Source organism: Ambystoma mexicanum, chromosome 10 (assembly GCF_040938575.1).
Source record: "Ambystoma mexicanum isolate Mex_15411 chromosome 10, UKY_AmexF1_1, whole genome shotgun sequence".
Classification (NCBI taxonomy): Eukaryota; Metazoa; Chordata; class Amphibia; order Caudata; family Ambystomatidae; genus Ambystoma; species Ambystoma mexicanum.
The window spans coordinates 405,068,653-405,093,554 of record NC_090932.1 but is presented as its reverse complement, the minus strand read 5'-3'; the positions used below and the strand labels follow the sequence as shown (position 1 = coordinate 405,093,554).

The window sequence follows — 24,902 nt, the reverse complement described above, 5'->3', positions numbered from 1 at the left end:
AGCACAATCTGATTAGAGCCTTGCTTGTAACCCTGACGTAGAAAGTGAAATGACAGGGAACATAAAGTAGTCTATAGTTTTGACCACCCTTCCATGCCAGAGCCTAGACAAATTAAACAAGAGCGTTATTGATGTTTATTATGGATCCCTGTGTAAGACAATCACATATATATGCCTTTTAAGTTAATGGCATCAAATCTTAAGAGATACAACAGATTGAGTCCCTTCTTCTGTAACTATGGATCCCTCTCTGTAATTCTTTGTTATGAGTTAAGGAGATGCAAGAGACGATACAGAGCACATGTTTATATTGAAAAGCCCTCAGCAGTTGAGCATAGAAAGACAAAGAAGGTGCTGTTGTTTAGACGGGTACTAGGATTTCCTATCCTTCAGCAAACGAGCAACACATTTCCTTCAATGTACGGCCGAAACGTCTGACTTTGTTTTAGACAGTTGATGCTTTGCTCATCACCCGCAAGGAGTTATGACCTGTGCTCTTCCACCCATACCCTTCCGCAGCCCCTATGCTAGCCTTCAATACTAGTTGATAGAGCACTGTAAAAAGTGAGGGATTTTAGCAGTAAACACTCACTGTGATATTTGCAGACCCACAATACTTTGCAAGCAATGCATTTTTAATGCCTCAACATATGGGCATTTTAAGAATGTCATGACTCTGCATGGCAATTCTTTTGCAGTGCATACAAGATTGTTTGCAACATACCACACCCTTATATCATTGTATGAGGATTACACAGTGCTCAGTGAAACTGTTTTCACATATCAGCGATTCATCATATAATGTGTGAAGGTCTATGCCCAAAGGAACTCTGAACACTTGGAAACGAGGCAGAGTGTGTGAAAAGCATTCTCCTGTCTGAATATCTGTTGCCCTTATACTATGGACGAGTAATCCCAGGCATAGTCCATAACCATTATCCCTAGTAGGCAAAGTAAATGATATCGCAATGTTGTTCTTCACTTATAGGCTTAATGTAAGTAATACAAAGTACGATATACACATTAATATTTGAGTTTTATAATGCGTTAACTTGCAAGGGGGCCTCTTCAAAGCACTTGCGTGATATATGTACAAAGAATAGGAAGTATGGGATAAGGTTACACATCCAGGTAGCCTGCTTACTTACAGTCAGTATCCAGTATTTTAGCTGGTAGTTCGATTGTATTGTGTGAGTGACGCTTTAGGTAAGGCACAATGAGTAACAGAAATTCTGGCATGTGAACGTTATTCATAGTACAACAAACATACAACAAGTGCATGTAGGGTACACATCTGCTAACCTTTTGCAGATCCAAGAGAGGAGGAGTCAAGGTTGTCCAGTATTATCTTAATGTGTCTGGGGCAGAAGTTAGAGTCATAAGGTCAAAGTGTGGTAGAATCAAATTTAGGAATCATGGGTGGGGAGGGATCATTATTTGGTTAATGTGTGAAGGCGTATCTTGGTTAGATTCCTCTGTTCATGGAGTCAGTTGTTCATATTAGTTTTTAACCTCTAATGAGTGTATTTTGCTGTCGGGAATTTCAGGTGTTTACGGTCACCCTTGCATAGTAGTGTAATGCAAATTAGCAGAATATCAAAACTAGCAAATTTCCATTAATTGCTGTGGCTTGTGCATTATTAAATATGTTTGAATAGATGAGCATTGTCTGTGTGCGCTGCTAAAAATCTTCTCAGCGGCACCCAGAAGGAAGCTGGGCAAGCGCACATGCGCACAGCTTAGAGGGAACACTGCCTGTCTGTACGGTTTGCAAGCAAGATGGAACTGTTCTTAGAACACACTCGGTGTCCGGAATGTCCACAATTAACCATAATGGAGGTGTCCTAAGGGCACCATGCCTGTCCGTACTCTCCGTATAACATCTACGCACATGCGCACCACACCTATAAGTCCTACGAACATTGCGCCTGTCTGTAACTGTCCGTCTCACGTGTGTCGCACGTTTAATTAGTTTGAGGACTCGAACACTGTCTGTAGAACATCCGAGTGCATGCGCATGACCGTTCCCACGCATTTGGTGTCCTGCGGACACCCATCCAATTCGCGGACGTTTTTGCGAGGTCATCATGTGACCGCACCCATACTGAGTGTGTGTCCTGATTTGCGGACACTTTCTGGGTCCCCGAAGATTTTAAAAGTGTTTTTTTGGACAATACAAAGTATTTTACAGTAATAATTCACCATTGCACATGTCCCAGACAATGACCTTGACTTCCTACATACTTTTTGGAACTTTTTGAGCCTTTTTGGGGTGTTTGATCTGTTCGCGGACAGCACGGCTGTCTGCAGAGCGTGCACCTGCATCCTTATAAAAGGTCACACCCCAGAGCTCATCCTCATTGTGCTTCTGGCTACCTGACAGAGCATTGTCTATTTTGGTTTTTGCTGCTCTTGCTGCTTCCCAACATCAAACCAGATGGCATCTATGGTTGCTTCTGCTCCAGCTGGTGCTACTTGTGCCTCAGCACTACCCCCAGCCCCTCCACCACCACCACCTCCCCAAGGGCCTGCAGAGGGGAACAGGCGTGATGATGTAGAGGAGGAGGATGAAGAGGATGAGGTAGTGGAAGTCCCTACTACCAGCATTCGCTGTGAATCTTGGGTGTGGTGGTTGTTTACCATTCAGGGTGGAGTACCAAAAGCGTGTGCAAACAAGGTCACCTGCAACTAGTGCAAAATGGTGCTGAGTCGTGGGAGGCCTGGTTCGTACAGCTTTGGTACAACATCCATGAAGCGACACCTAAGGTCGTTCCACGGTGGGGCTATTCGCAAGGTTGTACCTTGTGATAAATGTAGTAGGTTGAGTTCCTCTACAACATCCTCCATTTCTGCTCCTGTCACCACAAGAGACACTCCTGTGGGACAGCACATCCCTCCAGCTGCCTCACAGGCCATCCATGATGCTGCTGACCCTTACCTTTCGAGGGTCACAATATTGTGTATGTACTGCGATGCAGTACTCTGAAGGGGGGAGAGTCATCGGAGTGCTTTCGAGACTGCAGTCACGGAGCATGAGAAGGTCTGCTACCTACCTAAATAAGGCCCACCTACATCTTCCTCTCTCCACCTGCCCTTTGGTATCCCCGTGGTTGGTGTCCCTTCCTTACCCTCCTTTCCCTTCCTTTACTTGTGTGTCATATGAAAAAAACAAAAAAAGGCTCTTAGCCGCCTTTCACAGTTTAAAAATAGAAGTGACAAATAAATAGTCCAGGGCCCTGTGCATTTTATGGAAGTCCACGGACAGTTCACAGACATTTATTTTTTGGGGTGCTGCCCTATCATAACCATTGCACTTTCCTCTGGGAGGAAGTGGTCACTCTGAAAAGAGACTTTTGGTGGGGGTTTTTGTGTTTAAAAACTTCAAATGGTGAAAACCTACTGCAAAATGGATTGCTGTCATTCCAAAAAAGGTTGCAATGCATGTTGTACATTTCTCAGAAAAATCTGATTACCAGCATAAGTAAAATGGACTCCATCTCTGCGAAAAATGTATGTGCTACAAAACGTAATATTTTCATTGTGAAAAGAGGACATGCCAACATCTCTCAAAAAGGCACAAACAGCCTTATTGACATTGTGCCTCGCTTTCTCCATTTGTGGACCAAATGAAGAAGAACGCAGCCACATTTGTCTCCGCGCAATATGAGAAAAAATTACTTGAGAATTTGGAAACATGTCCATGACCTTCCCAATTCCTTCTTTCATTGCAAATTGCAAAGAAATTCCAGTCACATATCCTAAACTGAATTATAATTATGTCTGGATGATGCTGTGTCTCCAAAGTAGCACAGAGGGGTACCAAGTCCAGCCACTTCATTAAATGATCTCCATGCCAATGCACTTAGACATGAGGGAATACAAGACCTGCAGCTACTCCACAGCGTTCTGCATGCACCTCCAACCAATGTATCCATGAGTCTCCCAAAATCCAGATAATCTGTTTTCTGAAACACACAGCCATAGCTATCTGTTCTTCTCTCAAATTTCTGACAAACTCTCTCCTTACACACCCATTAAACTTTATTGACTAATCCTTTGCTCTTCTTATTCTCATTTACATGCCTCTCAACCCCAAAATCCCCATATGCAATACGCGGTGTCCGCGGACTACTGCCATGTACGCGGACATATCGAAAATCTGAGCGTTATGATTTCAAATTTAGATAGTGTGCCCAATTTCCCCTTTGAGGATGGCTCTGAGCTGTTTTTTTTTATATTTTTTGCAGATGCTTGACATACACCTGTTATTTTGTATTTGTTTTCTTTTTTTTTCTTACTTTACTCCTAAAATCTTCACATAACCTTCACCAAAGCAACCCTTACATTCCAGAACAGCATAGCATTTCCCATGAAAGATAAAGAAATGCCTTCTTCTTTAAAATAAACAGCATTACTGGAATCAATATTGTCATTATTACAGAAGAACATACCAGCTCTAAGCATGAAAGCACACATGCCTCAGTTGATTGCACACATAGCAATGTTTTGCTGAGGACAAAACACAGAACTATTGTCCCATATTGCCCTAGGTGCTAATCCAGTAAAAATAAGTTTGGCATTTGGAAGGATGTTCATTACTGCTTAGACCAAGGGTTCCAAATCTGCCAACAAAGTAGGGGCACTGACATAGCCCAAATGGAAAGCACCACAGTGCAATACTACCACATGGGGACTGTTCATCATGCCCATATCTTCACAAACTTGTACAATTCCCTGTACATTGCAATCAGGCACAATGCTCCAAACGACCTCCACTCCTTTAACATCAAAATTGTTTGCCACATGCCTCTGTAAACCATGCACAAACATATCTCCAAGCACTAACACCCTGACTTTCTCCACCTCTCCCATCTTCACTACACACAGGCCCTCATTAGGACCCTGGCGCTAAGTGTTTAATGGCGCCGTAAAAGGCTGTGGCGCCGTTAAACACTTAGCGCCTTACTACGAGGTCCCTTTGCGGGACCCAACCTGAATGGCTGGTCTAGATCAGCCGTTAAAGTAGGGACCGCAAAGGGACCTTGGTGCTAAGTACGGTACCGCAATTTGCGGTACCGTACTTAGCGCCTTCCCCAGTCCCATTGAGCCCTATGGGGCAAAAATGGGAATGGGGATTGGCCAATGTTCAATGGGGAATTACCTCCCCGCCAACCTTGGATTGGGGTGGTAATTCCCCATTGAGCATTGGCGGACTCGTTACGATACCGGCACCAACTATGGTGCTAATAGCGCCATGGTTTAGCGCCAGTATCATAATGAGGGCCACAGCCTCTTTCAACACAAATCCACAACCTCAACACCTGATTGGGTAATCCCTAAAGTTCCCTTTCCATGCTGGATTTTCTGTAAAACCCTGAATGTGGCACGCCCTGTCCACGGACAACCGCAATGTCTGCGGACCGTGTAACTCTTAGACAGCCCTTCTGCCCTTTCCACTTCACTCTCTGTGCCATTCCCTCATTAGATACAGCTAAGCAGTCACACATCCATCCACCAATCACATCCAAGACCTCTACATCTACCTCCATCATCAAAGTTCAGCACTTCAAATGTACTGTTGATCACTCTAAGTAAAAGTCTCTTATAATTGGAAAGCACCTACTACACAAACTACTGTACAAGTCTCCAGGATTTCTATTTTCTGCTGCATGCATATCCACATGCATGAATACAAAGCACAGGTATGCATATTTTATGCACAGTACATGTACAACTCTTATAAATGCATATAAACAGAGTAACTACCACTTAACCTGTATAAACTATAAAATGAACTTACTATTATTTTTCCCATCTGCTATAATCAACTGTCACTTCCAAACCTGTGTGCTATCTAAATTCATTTTTTTTAAACACACAACTATCTAAAAAAATATAATATTAAAAGATGGGAGAAATAACAGTATAATTGTAGAAAAACACTTAGTAGTGTATTATAAACTTACACACAGCCAGGATAAGTACATGCATCTTCATACACTCACACAGATAGACAGTATCATTGAAAAGCTCCCAGCTGAAATAACACCACTGCCTGTACATCACATCCTTCTGCTTTATTACCCACACATTCACAAACGCATACATTCTATGCTTTCCTATACAGTTTCTGCCATTTGTCTTACAAAAATTGCAAAACAAGTACATCTCCTAACATGTAATAACACAGCCTTAAGAAACCAAGTGAGTTTCATATACTTAGCATTCTACTCATTTGCAAAGCATGTTGAACTAACATATTGTAAGTAAAATATAAAGGCTGCACATTGTCAAAGGAAACTGCATGCACACACTATGTTCAGTTATCAAACAACAATGCTACTACAAACACATAAAAATCAACATCTAAATTAACATCAGTGCTATAAACACACAAAATTACTAACTACTTTCTTTTTTTTACAATTGCAGTGAAGACCACTCTCCTGAAAAGCAACAGCATCTGAAGTACAAACAACAACTCAGAAAAAACCTGTTCATTCCAAACAAAAAAAGAAAGTACAATACTACCATAATGTTCTTACTGTTACTGAAACACACTGTGGGGTTGATTCATGGAATTTGTGCTCCAAAAAATGGGAATTTGTGCACAGAATGGTGCACAAATCCCAATTTGTTAAACAGGGATTTGCAGGCAGATTGGCGCACAAATCCCCATTTTTCGGCACACAAATTCCATAAATCAGCATCTAGAATATCAGTATTGCAGAACAAAGAATGGTTTTAATTCTATACCATTAGATTTAATATTAGTGCTTCTCCTCACCACTAGTTTACTTTGTACTGTCATCTGAACCCCAGTATAGTAATACACAAATACAAGAATAGCCTTCCCAACTAGTTGTAGCTGCCCAATACAAAATCACACACCACCACACACATCCTTACCATCACACTCAGACACTCATGCATACAGCACACATACATTGCAGAACAGCCCAACCCATACCTTCTTTTTTTAACAGAACCCAAAGAATGCCTACCAAAAAGCAAGTCCGTAGAAAGCAACACATAAGTAGAGCAAATGAAAATAAAAGGGTCCAAAATAAGCATCCATCTCTAGCAGAATTTGTACAAAAAGTTCAAATAAAAGATCTAATTGAGTCATTAAGCGAAACAAAACAAGCTTTCAGTACAAAAACTTTGCCTCCTCTTTCAAAATGTAAAACAAAACAGAAAGTGATTAACAAGAATTCAGCTACCACTACTGCTCACATTGCTCCTATACATCTTGTTGTAGTGGGAAGAAACCATAGCAAAAAAAGTATTTTACAAAAAATGTTCTGCCACAGAGTCCGTCAGAATCTTATAAAAAGAGGAGAGAAATCTTGGACAACCCTTAAAACCTACTGTAGAAAATGTATCTAGAAGCTCTCATAGACAGTGCAATCCTTCTCAAAAGGAAGTTATTTATTTTAGTGTTAAACAGAATGAAACCACTAACAAAACTAACTACTAAATTACAAAAAAGACTACTCAATAAACTGAATGTCAACAAAAATAACTTCTTAAGTATCAGTGGAGGTGAATGGAGTCACACCACGAGCACAGAACCATATTTCAATGAAGAAGCATACAAACAAAAGCAAACAAACACAATTGCCATACATAGCAGCGGACGAGGGTATGAAAAACTTAATAATACCATTATGGAACAAGAAATACTGCTCACAAAATTATCCCCAGAAATTTCAGTATCACCTCTCCATCAGACTGAACCAAAACATCCAGTGTACAAATGGCTGTGCACGTCAATGTGTAACATTGATAAAAAAGCTTTCAAATCTTTACGCCAGCTCCTAAATCAATATGTAAAAGGCAGCGACAAATTCAAAATGAAACTTCTACAAAATATGGATACCTGTCCAGTGCGTAAACACACAGGACGACAAGGACATTCATTAGCCTGCATTTCAGGACCTAATTGCAAAAGCACCTTCCATTATATCAAAATTATATCAACACATCATTCAACTCTAAGAAATCTAGTCCATAAACTATACTATGCTAAAAGTCCAGCTTTAGCATTAGACAATTTAAATAACAATCTTCTACATGGTACAGCCAAAGACCTACTAAAAGAAATAGAGCATTTCCAGAGAAAATATTTTGGAAGTGAAAGCCACTTACAAAATGCAACAGCTTTACAACAGACTAGGAACAATTCTATAAATGGCAACCTTCTACTACACACATACAAAAAAGAAATACTAAAATTTAAAAGTACATCCGTTGAAGTACCACACCATGTGTGTGTGTGTGTGTTCCCACAGAACTTTTTATAAAAGTAGCACAAAAACTGTAGACATAACATACAAAATAGAAGACAATGAAGATTCTAAATGGTTTGAATTAGCTCTCTACCTTATAGCAGAAAACAAATACGAAATAAAGGACCCCTTAATACTTTGCAGTGAATGCACTGCAAATTTGACAACAAACAAACTCCTTCATATGCTATCACAAATAACTTGGAATTATTCTCACTACCAAACCCCTTGCAACAACTCAATTTATATGAGAGCTTCATAATTCAAACAGTGCATCCATTTCAAGCAATAATACGCCTTCAAACAAAAACAGCAAAATTACCTCCCTCAGAATTAGTGAAAGATATTTGTGGCAAAGTAGTTTATTTACCATTAGATCTGAAAGAAAATGTACACATTCTAAGAGTGCAACGACCAATAGAGCAATCTTTAATTGTCTTAGTAAATGGTGTACCTGCAAAAGACAAAACAATTTGCCAACAACTCGGATACTTACATAAAGTTAGACAAGCCTTACAATATTTAAAAAAACAATAATTAATACTACAAAGAAATTAATATTGAAGAAAACCTTGGAGAAACCACTGAAATAATTCAAGAGTGACCAGAAAATTGGTCAATTTGAACTAGTAGATCCTGCTACAGTATCCAATATTGTAGACCATTATGCAATTCATCCATTACACTCTAAAGACACCATAGATGATGCACTAGAAAAGTACCAAATGCGACAAACCAAAGGATCACCAATCAGCATATGGTAAAAAAGTATAGAAGCACGTGCAGTTCCTCTACTCGTTCCTACTGAGAAAGGAGGAAGGTGCTATGATAGACCCACTCAGATATCAGATTCAGAATACTGCTCATTACGAATGTATTCTGAAGATCCCAGATTTAGACAAGATGTGGAATACATATTCCATCTACTCTTTGAAAGTGAACTAGCAACTCTATGCTACGGAGTTGCACAAACATTGAAATCAGGTACCCATTTTCAAAATATGTCAGCTACGCAATTACTACAAAAAGTGCAAGAAAAAGATGAGGTTTTACAATCAAGCTTACAAATCTGTTAGCAAACATGCGTGGTACTAAAGAGTACTGGTTTTCACGTCACGGAGATGTACATTGTATGATAAGAAACCTTGGCCCACCCACTTGGTTTGTTACATTAAGTTGTGCAGAATATGCATGGGAAGAGTTACATGATTTCCTGCGTAAATAAAAGAAAAACAAAACATACATAGATATACTAACACCTGGAGAACTCTGCTCTCTAGATCCTGTTAATGTTTCATGATATTTCCATCACCGCTTCATTGCTATGCTACACTTTATTTGTAATAAAACTGTTCTTCCCCTCGGAGAAGTGCAACACTTCTTTTGGAGAAAAGAATACCAAGCCAGAGGAGCACCACATATCCACATACTTTTATGGTTTAAAGATCCTCCTAGATTTGGTCAAGACAGAGATGCCACTGTTTTACAGTTTATCGAAAAATATGTCACTTGTGAAATTCCTTCAAAAGCAACAAATAGTGATCTTCATGCACACATTTTACAATTTCAAAGAAACAAATGTGGGAAATATTGTCATCGCAAATACAAAAAGCCAAATGCTGCTTTGGTTTTCCTAGACCAGTTACAGCAACAGGTCAAGTAAACAACTTCATGTCTTCAGTTAGACAGAGTGTTAAAGGTAAATCACCTAAGAACACATATTACATAAAAAGAACAGAAGAAGCAAAATATATCAATGATTACAATGCAATCATTGCCTTCCTATGGAATGCAAACATAGATGTGCAGTACATTGCAGATAATTCCACTGCAGTTGCACAATATGTTACCGCCTACTTAACCAAAGCAGAAAAAACCGAGCTTCAAGACCTCTGGGATGACCTATCATCAGACAAAACACTATCTCAGAAATTGTACAGTTTAGGCACAAACATGCACTCTCATAGAGAATGTGGCTCCAATGAAGCTGCAGATTATTTAACTGGTACTGCTTTGTATGGAAAATCTGAAAATATAGTATGGCTAAGTCTTGGTCCTGCTAAATCTAGAAAAAGAGTTCTAAAATCATGCGACGACATAGAAACAATATCCAAAAATGATCCCAACAGCCAATACATTTTGAGAAACAATTTACTAGACACATACTACCCAAACAGGAGTACCACTTTGGAAACCATGTATCTATACCACATAGACCAAAACTTCACATACAAAAATAATATAAAACCAGATGAAATCAAAGGTAGATACAAAGTAACAAATTATGAAGGCAGCTTAGTGAAACTTATCAAAAAAAGCTTAATTAATCATCTCAAATTGTCATTAAAAACTCCTCAACATAAAGAACTATATTACATGTCCCTGCTACAACTTTTCAAACCATGGAGAAAAGAAGAAGAGTTACTAGATATCTATCACTTCTATGAAGATGTTTCGAAGCAGATGAAAGCACTATAACCGATGTAAACTTTACACAGTACAAAACAATGTTGCACAATGAACAGCACACAAAGAAGAACTCCAGGCCCAATAGATAAGGACACTCCCGACAGTAGTCAACCTTCTGTAACAGGAAGCCAACAACCACTGGGACAGCGACTAATAGCAAATGAGGCAGAATTAGCTATGACAGAAGTAGAAAACACCATGTGTCACTATGAAGAAGATACAGAAGACTTAACTGTACTGCAATCAAAACTGAACAATGAGCAGCGTAGCATTTTACAAGAAGTGACAAAAGAAATTGCACATGGTGTGCAACATGAAAATAAAGAATGTACCTGCCAAAATTACAAACCTATACTAATATACGTCAGTGGTCAAGCTGGTTAAGGCAAAACATTCTTAATCAAAATCATCAGAAAGTTCCTTCAACAATTGACAAACAACAAACTGGCGGTGTCACTTTACACTGATTTCTACTCCTTCCAGTAGAACACCAAAACAAATTAGAATATTAAAAACTTTCTACAGAAGCTGCAATGGAACTATGCAGAGTATTGAAACAAATGAAAATGCTTCTAATAGATGACGTGAGCATGGTCTCCAACCTAATGTTGGCTTTGATTCACCTCAGATCACAAGAATTACTCAAAACAAACTACAAAGAGCTTTTTGGAGGAAAACACATTATTGTTTTCTGAGATCTTCTTCAATTGACACCTGTGAAAGGTGAACCTATTTTTAAAACCTTAGGACACAAACTCTGCTGTAAAACTGTTGGCAGCATAGGAAATGTCAACCTTTGGCAACATTTCCCATACAGAGAATTAACAGAAAACATGTGCCAGTCTGCAGACCTCACATACGTCAACATTTTAAAAGGTATTAGATTTGGTGTACTATCTCAAGAAGCACAACCAATATTAAAAGCCTGGCACATCCATGCACTCTATGGCCATAACTCATGTGCTACTGATGTCATGGAACAATTAGCACACCAAAATGTCAATTGTATGTCCTTGATGCCAACTCTTGCAAGCTGTTCCAAATTCTATGAAACAATGTTGAAAAAAGAAATGCAACCAATAATTAAAATTTGCTCCACAGACAAACTGGAAAATAATGCTTAAACGTAACCTTGACGTGGAGCAAGGACTAGTTAATGGAGCACTTGGTACAGTTGTTGGCTTTCAAACATACCCACGTGACAACAACTGCCAGTTTGTCAATATTCTCTTTGACAAACTATCAGAAGTAAAAAGGATAGGACGCTCAACAGCTCGATTCCTTCTTTTCAAGGACATGTATGTACGCAGAGAACAATTTTCTCTAAATCTAGCATACGCAGTCACCATTCACAAATCACAGGGTCTTACCCTAGATAAAGCATTGATAGATATTGGGAACACAGTCTTTAAAGAAGCATGAGCTACGTAGCACTATCACGCTTTTGTATACTTGACGGTCTATTTCTAATCAACTTTGATGCAAGTAAAGTAAACGCTGATATTCCTTGCATTTTAGAATACAATAGACTACGTTCACTATACACCCCCATCTAAAAACCTATCCTGTTCCACAAAAAGCAAAACGTTGTAAAAGAAAAGTACTTCAAGCAGAAATGCAACAGGATCTCACTGCAAATCCTCCAAAGAGAGTAAAAGAAGCTAATTGTTCATCAATTACTACAACCAAAGAAGAATCTACTACTCAAAGTAATTCAAGTAATTCTTCAAAGAAGCAACACACACTCCGAAGAAATGACTTGGACACAGGACTATCTGGTCCATTCAAATTTTAAAATATAACTGGTGTAAATTGCCACGCAAATGTAGCAATAAATATTCTGTTCCAATTGCCACCAATTGTTGACAACATTTACTTACTCAATACAGACCAATTGTGTTTGAAAATGTTAGTCCTTCATAGAAATGCAAGCAACAATCCTGACAACACATATAGTGGTCATTGAATAAGACAAGAATTGGACTACTGTGCTGGAAGGGTACAATTCACTATAAACTCAGAAGAAGATCCACAAGAATTTTTAATGTACTTACTACAAGTACTGGAAAACAAAAACATACATATAAATGAAATCTTCCAGATTTTATACATGTGGAAACATACATGCACTCTCTGCAACAATATGGAACAAGAACAAATCCCTAATGAACGCTTCATGTATGTATCCATAACTTACTGTGAATCCGTTCCATTTCAGCAACTTGTACAAAATGCAAACCATGTCAGATAATGTACGACCTGCAATTCAGATAATCGCTCCACCTTACAAATACAAACACATAGTAAATACGTAATAATAGTGCTTCTACATTCCAATTCAGATGGTACCAAAAACAACTGCAAGCTGACTGGAATCACACTTGGTCAAGTATCACTTGGTAAGAAAACCTTCACAACAATAGGTATATTCTACCACACAGGAGCCACAACTAATGCAGGTCACTACACTGCATATGTAAAAATAAACACTGAAAAGAAAGAAATGTACCAAACAAAAAAAAGTTTTTTTTTAATCCAGCATGGATTTCATTCCCCACAGACCCAATGATTTGAGAAACAAACACAGAAACTGAGCAAATTGCACAGTAGACTGGTTTGTAAACTACTAAATATGAGTGTCAAAATAATGCAGAAATGCCTATTATGCAATGCAATAACTCATTATAAACTACCTACACTAACATAATCTTTTCTTTTATCACATAAATTGAAAAAGAATATCTGTTTCAGTTACCCAAGTTATGAAAAAATAATCACAAACAATCAAACAGTAAGTATATTACAATTCAACTCACAAATACTGCTCCATAACACAACCTTTGAAGCGAACATCTAACCATACACCACACTTCAAAATGTTTACTTCCATGGATATGTTATATTGCAGTGCTTGTTACCAAACTCTACAATCTTAATTACATGACGTAGCCAAAATGTAACATACCAACTATACAAATCAAACAGTACACAAACTGCAGATTTCTGGATATTTGATGGATTTTTGATTTGATGGGTGTGTTATGCTGCCGTGGTTGTGGCCAGGGCCTAGAGTCTTGGGTGCATGGCCTACGGCCTACGGCCTTCGGCCATAGAATCAAACATTTTAACTATGCTATATGGGCATTTTCTATGTCCGCGGACAGCCGCTATGACCATGGACATGACAAACACATCAGTGGTGCCTGCCACCTAAACAAATACAGCATTTGACCCATCTCTTAATCCCCCACCCTCCCCAAGCACTCTTACACACGAACACACTCCCCAAACTTGTATTTTTCCCCCGTTCATTGCTGCGCTGTCGGCTTGCGCCATGTCCGTGGATCCAAGATGGCGGACGCATCACAACAATATGACACACCTCACGCTTCATACCAGCCAATCAGCGGACACGTCCCATGTCCGCGGAAATGACACAAGCCGATTAACCAATCAGTGTCCTGTCCGCGGAGCGAACAGGGAAGTGTGTCCACAGAGCGGACATAGATATCACTAATTTTTTGACACCTACTTTTTGGTCATTTAAAAAAAAAAACCTACTGGATGGATTTCCACCACATTTACAAAAGCACGCTTTCAGGACCAAGCCGATGCTCCTGCCGCAAATTTGGTGAACATCCGTCCAGCGGTTTGGGCTGTAGAAGTGAGCAAAGTGTTTTCCCCATTCACTCTATGGGAAAAAAATACATTTTTGGGACCCCCCCCTATAACTTTGCTCCCCCGGACCAATCCTCACCAAACTTTGCAAAAGAAATTTAGAGTCGGTCACATACTTTTTTTTGCAAAGATTGGTGTGGATTCATCCACGGGGAGCGAAGTTATAAGCCACCCAAAAAGTGCAATATGGTAAAGCATGAGCATTTATTTGGGGATATCTATGGGGATATACTATGTATGTTGATATTTTTATTTGTGATAATATGTGTATCAATATATGTATCTGCACTTTACTATCATTTACTGTAATATCTAACATTTTATAGATGGAACTATTAGATCGGTTATGTGAATATGCATCTTCCTCTCCACAGACTTTCTATCTTTTTCTCAATAATTAATGGAACTGGCAACAATTGAACTTATTTGATAGACAAATATTCATAACAGTGTATCCCCAATTTCTTACTGGAACTTTATCTTTTGTAATAAACAGGTTGCTCAGAATGGTGGAAATTCCAGGAACCAAGCAGCTCTGGGCCGTGAATCCTAGCTTGAGCTCAGCAAAGCAGACGATGCAGTCTCCCTGCTGCCAGTTCCAGCTTGGAAGATTCTGTACATGGGCCTAGTATAAGACAAAAAATGCACAAATAATAACAATTAAACATGTGACCAATAACCAATCTGCAATCATGTAATACCTGCATGAAGACGAGAAATAACATTTGTTTTTATAGATCACAAGTGACAAATTGACTTCTGCCCTGCGGGAGTACAAGAAGGAGTAGAGGCTAATGTGCCTATTCAGATCTCACACTTCTCGAAGGATAGAGTGAACCCACTCGTAATCGTGAAACAGGTACAGTTAATATATATACCTCTTTCACATTTTGTGGTAAAGTGGGCCAGGGTAAGGCTAAAAAGCAAAGAATAACAGTTCCAAACAAAGGATTGATCAATCAAGGTTCTACACAAATATATATATATATATATATATATATATATATATATATATATATATATAACATTTAATTAAACTTATGCAACAATAACTAAATAAAAACTGCATAAAACAAAGGCTGGAGTAACAAACACAGAATAAGCAAAGACAGCAAGATACAGTACTCTGGGTGATGAGTGAGGGGTGCAAGGCAAATAGAAATGTTCTTTCAAAAGATGTATTCTTGGTTGCAAAAGGGATGAAAGTGAATTTAGTAGCTCAGAGCAGGTCAAAGTGTCATTTGAGTGATACAGGTTTGAGGGCTCACCAGGATTAGTTTGGAGTCAAGTCATTTGAAGTACCTGCTGGGTAAGGTTGGTCGAAAAACACTCAATTTGAAGTTCAGTGATACTTTGAAGCAGTGATCCTCAAAATCTAGTGTGATGTTAAATGAAGCAGCCCTTCAAGGTCGAACCAGATTGATTCATATGGAAACTGCTGGTTTGAGTCAATGAGCGACACTCCAGTAGGTCCAGTCAGGGTCCAGCAATGAGCAGTTGATTCAAGCCGAGCAGATGATGGGCTCTGCAAGGTATGAGCTTGTTCAAGATGCAAGCACACTGATTTAAACTGTTTGATTTGGTGCCAAAGGTAGTACGGGTGGGTCTTGTGATTTGAAATGCAGTGAATCTGGTCAAAAGAAGATCAACCAGTTCAAGGTGATGCAGGGCTCCTGCTGCATAGTGAGGTCATTCTGGCTGGCAGAGAAACAGGTCTTTCTCCAGCAGCAGGTCACCTCCAAAGTGCTTTGGGGTGGGTGAGGAAGCAAAGCTTGCCTCTGCCTTGGGCATTCAGTCTTCACCTCTCTGGCAGAGTAGATCAACTCTCTCAACATATGTCTGCCCTTAGTGTTTGTCCAAAGGAAAAGGAAGGAGTAGCAATCCCTTCTATTAAAGGTAAAAGTCTACAGGTGATTGGACAAAAGCAAGCCTGCTATGAGGGTACATTATCTGTTCTTGAAACAAGTGGAATGTACCTTCTTACATCACATCCAAAGTGCTATGTGCTACAGGAAGTGCAGGAAAATGGAAGGAAGGATAACTGCTGAGAGAAACAAAATGGTGGAACTGTCCATCAACTTAAGGAGCTCCTTCTGTCGACACTAATCCTGCCCCTTCTCTTCACAATAGAATCAAAGGCCCTTTTGGTATGCATTACCCTGGCCTCAGCCTATTTACTTCTTTGGTGAATGGGATCCTGTTCCCACTACCGCTTACATTGGAGAGGCTGCCTCTCTTTGGAGGGTGTTATCTGGCTTCACAAAGGAACACAGAGAGGCAACCTCTAGGACTACAGTCAGTCTTGCTGGCAGCAGCAAAGACAGTCTGGCTCTGGGAAACATACAAAATGATTTCACAGCAGAGGTGGGCTCACACTTCTAACTGTGGGGAGTCAGGAATGAAACTCGGACAAACGTTAACCTTGATTTTGTTTAAAGACTTTTATTGAAAATAAAAGGGGTTGCAAAATGCCTCTCTGTCCCTGCTCTTAGAGGGATTTTCACTACTTAAAGCAAAACTCAGGATCTGTCTGTGTCACAATGTTCAAAATCAAACCTTCCCTGTCCAAAATTCTATTCTGACCCTCACACTATAGAGCAAATTCTAAGGTGAAAATGGAAATGTCTTTAAGCATGGGTGGCTTAGAAAAGTGTTCATAAAAGAAGAATAAATGGCTCCAACAAAAATGATGTTTCACAAACAACAATTCCTTCTGCCTTTATTGGCCAACAACACCACTGACACACAAAACTGTATAGCTTTGTCATTTTATCCCTTTCAGGGCACATGTTATATATTTCTGCCAGGCTTTTCCTCCTTTGCTCCTAGTTAACACAACCCTTTCTTCTAGTACTGATGATTCTTCTCTGGACCACTTTTATATCTCATTAAGAGAATCCTATTCCTTTCCTCATATTTCCTCTCAGGACTCCTTTATTTCGCATAGTTGTAGTCACCAGGTTTATGTTTATGTTTATGTTTATGTTTATTTATTTGTAGCGTGCGCCAGACCCGAAGGTATCCGGGCGAGTGGTCAAGAATACTTTAAGCTTACAAGTTACAGTTGCAGATTACAAAGTTACAAAGAGAATAGTTAACAGCATGAGGATATCAGTACAACACAGGGAAGTATGTATATACAAAAATAGGCAATGTACAGGATAATGATATGATATGATATGATATGGTATTTATAACGCGCCTATACACAAGTGTTTCAAGGCGCGATGAGGCAAGGGGGAAACAAAGGGAGGACAGACAACGATACTACTAGGCCAGGTGTCATTCAGATCGTGCAAGTGTATGGGAAGGGGGGAAACGAAAAGTGTGCAGGGGGAAGGGAGAGGGGAAAGTGCAGTACATGGGAAGTGGAATAAATAAGACACATAAAACAGCCAGCTAGTGGCAAGTGCAAGGAAGTGCAGACGTAAGTGCTGGTAGAGGGGATTGAAGGGATACAGAAAAACGTCCCCAAATGCAGTGGTTGCTAGGGAGGAAGTGCATGTGGGTAATTGATGGGGCCTGGGCCAGAGATCAGAAAGGGTGGTCAGGTAACCAGTGCAATTACAGTCAGGAATTCAGCAAGGGAGGGGAGGAGAGAAAGCAGAAGCAAAGAGGAAGGTTTTGAGGTGTTTCCGGAACCGGAGATGGTTCTCCTCGAGTTTCAGGGAGGCAGGAAGGCTGTTCCAGAGAGAGGCCCCTGCCGAAGAGAGTGCTCTGCCACCAACTCATTGCTTGGAGAACCGGCTGACCCTAAGGGAGTTGGAGGCAGATGAGTGAAGAGCTCGAGAAGGAAGATATTTAGGAAGAGAGAGTTGAAGGTATTGCGGCCCCAGACCCCAAAAATCCTTGTGTACAATGCAGAGGGTTTTGAACTTAATCCTTGCAGCCACTGGGAGCCAGTGCAGAGGTTTCAGTCCTGGAGAGATACTATCCCTGGACTTGAGGCCAAGGACAAGTCTCGCAGTCCTGTTCTGGATAAGTTGCAGAGAGCGGAGAGTGGAGGCAGGCAGATTTAGATAGAGGTTGTTACAGTAGTCCAGCTTGGAGAGGACCAGGGCTCTGGAGACAGTGAGCTTCTGGGGGAAAGAGAGGAAAGGATGAATACCTCTAAGGAGGTGCACCTGGTAGTGTGACTTCTTAGAGACATCAGAGATATGAGGGGAGAAGGAGAGTGCAGAGTTGAAGATGACCCCGAGGTTTTTAGCCTTGCAGGTGGGAGAGAGCTGCAGGGAAGGAGGGAGTGGGTGTGCCGATGAGTAGCATCTCAGTCTTACTGGCATTTAGGCAGAGGTCGTTGGCGGCACACCATCCCTGGATGGCAGACAGACAGTCAGAGATCAGGTAAGGAGACGAGGAGGCCGAGGGTAGCCTGAAAATGAGCAGGGTATCATCCGCATAGCACTGAAAGTTGGGACAGAGAGCGGCGATGCCGTGGGCAAGGAGTGCCAGGTATTGGTTGAACAGCCAGGGAGATAGGCTAGATCCCTGGGGGACATGTTTATACACAGGGGGATATATTTATTTACAAGTATGCAGAGTGCAAAGCGAGAAGCAGGGTTTCAGTTAGGCATGACTCAAGTCATCAGGAAGGCTATATTATTGGTTGTTTTCTTTGAGCCACTTAATGAGATTTAGTCTAAAGTGTAGGTAGGACTGGTCAGACCTTAGAGAGGTTGGGAGTTCCACAATTGGGCCACTTTAACCGGGAAACTGTTTCCTCCGGAAGTAGTCAATTTGAATGAGGGCACAGCTAGACAGTTGGTATACGCTTCTCTAGAGGGTGTGTTAGGGGTTCTTCTTTTGAACCTTTCTACTAAGTATTTGAGTGCTAAATCATTGATGCTTTTGAAAGTAAATGAGGCAGTTTTCAGTCTAATTTTGTCAGCTGTAGAGAGCCAATTAGACTGTCTTCTAAATTCCGATATGTGCTCTCTTTTTTGGATTCCTAATGCAGCTCTAAGTGCATTATTTTGCAGTCTTTGGATTTTTGTCATGGTATGTTTATTGGACCCCAGGTAGAGAGTGTTGCAATAATCCAATTTGGATAGTACCAGTGCTCTTGCCAATGTGAGGGAGCTAATAGTGGACAGGTAGGGTTTTGCTGCTCTGATCAACTTGCAAGTGAATGAGGTAGCAGAGGCCATCACATTCACTTGCGTTGTTAGAGTAAGGCAGGAGTCGAGGTAAAAACCTAGTGTTTTTACCTCTTTGGCCTCTTTGATAGTGTGTCCATCTATAACAAAGGATGAGTAGTCTGGGTTCAGTTTTTTTATGTTTTGTGTAGTCCCCAGTATGATGAGTTCCTTTTTATAGTCATTCAGGCATAGACCGTGTCGGGCCATCCATGCCTGGATGATGAGGTATATCTTATTCACCAAGGCCAAATCCTGTCCACAATCTCCCGAAAGTGGGATGAGAATCTGGGTGTCCTCTGCATAGTTAGTGTAGGTGACACCTACAAGGTCCAGATCATCAAACAGGGGCTTAGTGAAAATGTTATACATGGTGGGAGAGATGCAGGAACCCTGGGGTACGCCACATGTAATGGGCACTGGGTCAGCAGCTGCTGAAGTAGAGAAGACCCTCATAGTTCTTTCACTTAAGAATGATTTGATCCACGCTATGGCACGTGAGGAGAAATGAGCGGCAGATTCTAGGTGAGTACAGAGCACTTTATGATCCACCAAGTCAAACGCTGCTGAGAGCTCCAATAGTAAGAGTAGGGCAGTTTTCCTTGGTCTCTCAGCTCGTCGACTTGGGTTTTGAGATCGATGAGTACCGTTTCAGTACCGTTCTGTGGTCTGAAACCTGATTGCTGGATACCTAGGAGTTGATGCAGCTCCAAGTATTGTTGGATCTTTAGGTAAGCCACTCTATCTAGAATTATGTGAGTATAGCCGGGTGTAGGGTTTGCTTCTTAAGGAGTGGGAGGACCCTGGATTTTGTAGGATTACTTGGTATCATGCCTGATGAAAAGGAAGCATTAATGCGTTTGGATATAAATGGTGATAGATCTACCGCAGCATCTTTTATTAGTTGTGCTGGGCAGATGTCACCTTGGCAGTTTGAAGGTTTGAGCGAGAGTATTATTTTCTCAACCTCTAAAATGGTTACTTTAGTGAAGTTAAATCTTAGTTCAGGTTTAGGAGTAGTGGGTAGTTTGCCCCTCTGATTGGTAGTAGCAGGTATATTTTGTTTTTTTTTTGTTTATTTTGAGTTGGAGGGCAGCAATTTTATCATTCAGTGCTTTTTGGATGTTGGAGCACCACGTTTTATTTTTGGCACAGTTATCAGGTACTGGGAAGGAGTTTTATAGTTCCTTTAGTATAGTGAATAACTCCTTAGTACCAGATTTTGACTGCATTATTCTGTTGTCAAAGCTATCTTTTTTGTCTCTCCGTATTTCGCTTTTGTATTTGTTGGAGGTGTTGATGTGGGCTACTTTATTGGTCTCTGATGGTGTCAGTCTCCAGGAAAATTTGCACCTGCGTTTTTCTTTCCTTAGTGATTTAAGGTATGGGGTGAACCAGGCATTTAGGTATGCTCTAGGCTTGCTATTTCTCAATTTCAGTGGGGCAATGGTATCCAGGGCATTGGCCATGGCTGAGTTGAATTCGTTAACTAGAGATGCAGGGTCTATTGTGTCAGGTAGAGAGTTTAAGGTTGGGTGGATCAGTGGTACCAGTTTGTCCGTGGTTATGTTTTTTTTTATTTCTCATTGGCATGGAGGGAGCTAAAGTATTTTCCTGAGGTTAGGTAGTTTTTACGTTTATGAAGAATGCTATTAGCACATGGTCGGTCCAAACTTGTGGGCTGACAGTGGTAATAGTTATATTGCAATTATGGTCAGTTACCCGGTCAAGTGTACGGCCTTTCTCGTGGGTAGGCTGTGATATTCTTTGGGTAAATCCAAGTTCTGTGAGGACATTGGCTATATTAGTTGCTTGCAGGTCTTTGTGGTCTTTGAAGCCTAAGTTCAAATCTCCTAGTAGGATAGCTTGGGATCTTTTTTTAGGTTGTTTGAAAGGATCATAGAGATGTCCTATTTGAAGGTTCCGATAGGCCTGATGGCCTGTATATAAGGTCTATGTTAATGGATTGAGAGGATGATGTTAGGAGTTTGGCAGTTAAGGATTCACAAGATTTGGTGTGCAAGGGTGTTTCTATTTTTATGGTTAGGTTGTTTTTAGCAATAATGGCTATGCCTCCTCCTCGAGAATTGGTTCTACCTTCTCTCAGAATATTATACTTGGGGGGCAAGGCAGGCATCAGGGCAGGGCCAGCCGCTTGTTGTAGCCACATTTCTTTTATAGCTAGGAAGTCGTAATCACCTATTTGGATGAGCTCAGTAATTTCAGTGGCATGGGCTATCAATGACCTGGCATTAATGAGTGCTCCTTTGAGGTGGGTGTTTAGTTTAGGTGTCGAGTGACTGGCAAGTCTGATTTTTTTTTTGGTTAGACTGATACTTGATTTGCAATATTTGTTAGTATTGCGGTTATGGTTAGTGTCTACCTTGTGATAGTCTCTTCTATTGCTGGATGCAGTAACATGCCTAGCTAGTGGTTCGAAAATTTTGGGTAATCTGGAGCGTAATTTAGCATTTCTATGTGTAAGGTCACACGGGGTGTTTGTTATAGTAAGGTTGATATTGGGTAACTTTATGGACCGTTGGTCAGTGTCTAGGGTGATCACAGGTAGACTCATATCATGGTACAACATTGTAGTAGTCATACCTTGCAGTGGGTAATTTATTAGCACCTTTGTGGACCAGAGAGTGGTCAGATAAAGGAAAGTGATGAACATTCTGTCCTCAGGGTAAGTAACTATATCTAGTGGCAGGCCAAAGTAATGGCTGGGTAATCGCTGGCAGGTTTAGTTCAGCACAGTTTCTGGCATTGTGATAGTAGGCAGTAACTTGGCAAATCTAAGGTACAGTTAGTGATTCACTAGGTTAGCAATTAGAAGTAGTGTTAACAAACAATTAGAAGTAAATTCCCTCTACAATACTAACAGCTCCAATATGTGGTGAGTGGAGTAGTGTTATTAAAGGCATGAGCTAATAAACTTTGGTTGTGGAATAGAGTATACAGTTTTAACATAGGTGCGATAATGTATATTAATTGGCAGACATTATACTTCTATTCAACAGGTAATGTAACTGTTATTGCACGCGGGCTGGCTGTATTTTGCAGTTTTAGTTGGCAAGCATACTTCAGTCTAGAAAATAACAGGTGCAAACACAACGTGTGTGTTGCAATCTAATAGGCATGCTGTTAATAGTTAGTGACATTAGTGAGTCAATACATTAGAATTTGGATTTGCAATGCACAGATACACGGAAATGGCCAGTCAATAGAGTGTGTGTAGGGATACATGATTTAATCACAGTTCGATAAGCATGTGGGGCTTATTCTTAGTTTGGTGAATTTGTGCAAAGTGTGCACTCACCTAGATATCCCGGAAAAGTGATACATGTAAAGACGGGCAGTTTGTCCACGCCAAGCGCTAGTTGTGCTCAGTCAGCTCTGTCATCACAGAGCCTTCTTTCCTGGCCTTACTTCCTGGGCCGGCTGATAGTTTCTGGTGATGTTGTGGCGCTCAGCCAATCTGAGGCAAAGGAGGGGCCAGGCACAAAGTGATGCCAGGATCAGGCAAAGGCAGGGCTCAAGGTGGCAGCTATCTTAGAAGCGGATTAGTCGTGTGAGGCAGATATGGACTTAGGTGGAATTTCGTTAATGTACGCATTAAAAATTGCATTAGGTGCTTATGCGGGTCATACAGAGCATACGGTTATTATAATGCTAAGTAAGGCTTCAGGGCAATGTGGATCGATGTGCCTGGAGCTTACCTCCACTACGCAGCACTTTCCAGGTGATGTAAGCTGCTCCTGCAGCCCACGACAGAGACACTCAGGAGCTCCTGCTCCGGCGCAGATGGAAGGGAAGTGAATTATGGGATCGGCTCCGTCAGCACGGAGCCTTCTTTCCTGGCCTTGGGCCAGTTTATAGCATATGCTAGATATACTCCCCTGCTAGGGCTTCATGTTTCACACACTTGTAATTGCCTGGTATACTCTCCTGCCAGGGCTTCTGGTTTTCACACACTTGTAATTGCCTTGTATACTCTTCTATACATACATTTAAAGGGTGCCTGGTATAAATCTATGGTCCTCCAGGTAAGATTATATGGAAATAACAAAAAATTGATCAGTAGAAAAATAATAACAGGGTGCCATGTATGTATAGTCAAAGGTTTTTTACCATTACAAAAAATGTTCACTTCATTTCATTATACAATTCAATAAATCATCAAATAGATCACAAAACCAGTGTATAGTTTTCTTCTAAGTTTTTTCATGTGTTTTCATCTCAACATGGAAGGAAGACAAACAACATTCCTTCTGTTATCCTTTGCCATGTGTCAGCATCACTGCTTCTTGCCACTCTGTGCAGTTTACGGTGCAGGGTGTGAAAAATCTACTGAACTTGCCTTGTCTGATGTGGCACAATCTTAGTACTCAGCATACTCTTAACGCACATTTCCCACATACAACAACACGTTATGGGAAATGTAGTGTAGGGTATCCAGGTGCCCGCATCATTTTCCTGTTGATGGTAGTTTTGGGGTTACACTGTGCCCACTTGATTCCTTAAAAACCATAGTGCAGTCATTATGCAAGTATTCCACATTCATTTGGTCACTAAGGCATTGCACTCGATGGAAATATTCAAGCCCTGCTGGACTGTATTTAAAGAATAGATCCAGCGCTGCTCAAGTTTGTGTAGTGCCGTGGGCATGTCACCACCTCTGCTTCTGTACTTAATGGTTTGACCATTTGAGGTCTGTAGCTTTATGTCCCTTTTTCCTGAAATGTTCGACTAGAGGCTTGTCATTCACATTGTTGTGTATGCATGATCGGTGTTCACTTATCCTCACTCTTATATCTCAAGTTGTTTTTCCACCGTATAACAGATTACATGGACTAGAGATAATGTGTTATTTTAATTCCCATCAACCTTGTTAGTAGCATGTACTTCTGGACCACCAGGAACAGTCAGCAACGTTCACCCACTGTGCTATTCCGCCTCTGGAAACTAGTCTGGAAACGACTAATAATATTATCATCAGCCCACACTTGTCAATGGAATAAGAAGCCTTTGCAACGATCTTTCTTGCACTGTCCAGAAGTGAAATGGGTTGATAATTTGTGGGTGGAATTCCTACCCCCCCCTTTTATAGATAGGGACTATTACAGCATCTTGCCAGGTGGGAGGGACTGCATTAAGTATAATAACCGCATTAAAGAGTCTGCATTGGATGTGTCGCCAAACCTTTAACTCATCATTATAAAGGTCAATAGGGACACTGTCTAGCCTAGAGTCATTACCGCTCTTTTAGGATCCTTTTGCCTCACCTATTTCCTCCACACCAAGCTGAAAGCCCTCCACACAGGTAGCC

The 24,902-nt window shown here is 40.7% G+C and overlaps 1 protein-coding gene across 1 annotated transcript in view; it reads right to left on the bottom strand.

Moving 5' to 3' along the window:
* LOC138491456 (calcium-activated potassium channel subunit alpha-1-like) overlaps positions 1-24,902 on the bottom strand; it is a 1,832,603-nt gene that overhangs the window by 1,047,717 nt on the left and 759,984 nt on the right. The window contains exon 14 of the mRNA XM_069617974.1: positions 14,908-15,063. Coding sequence (XP_069474075.1) covers positions 14,908-15,063 — 156 coding nt within the window. The remainder of the gene's footprint in view (positions 1-14,907; positions 15,064-24,902) is intronic.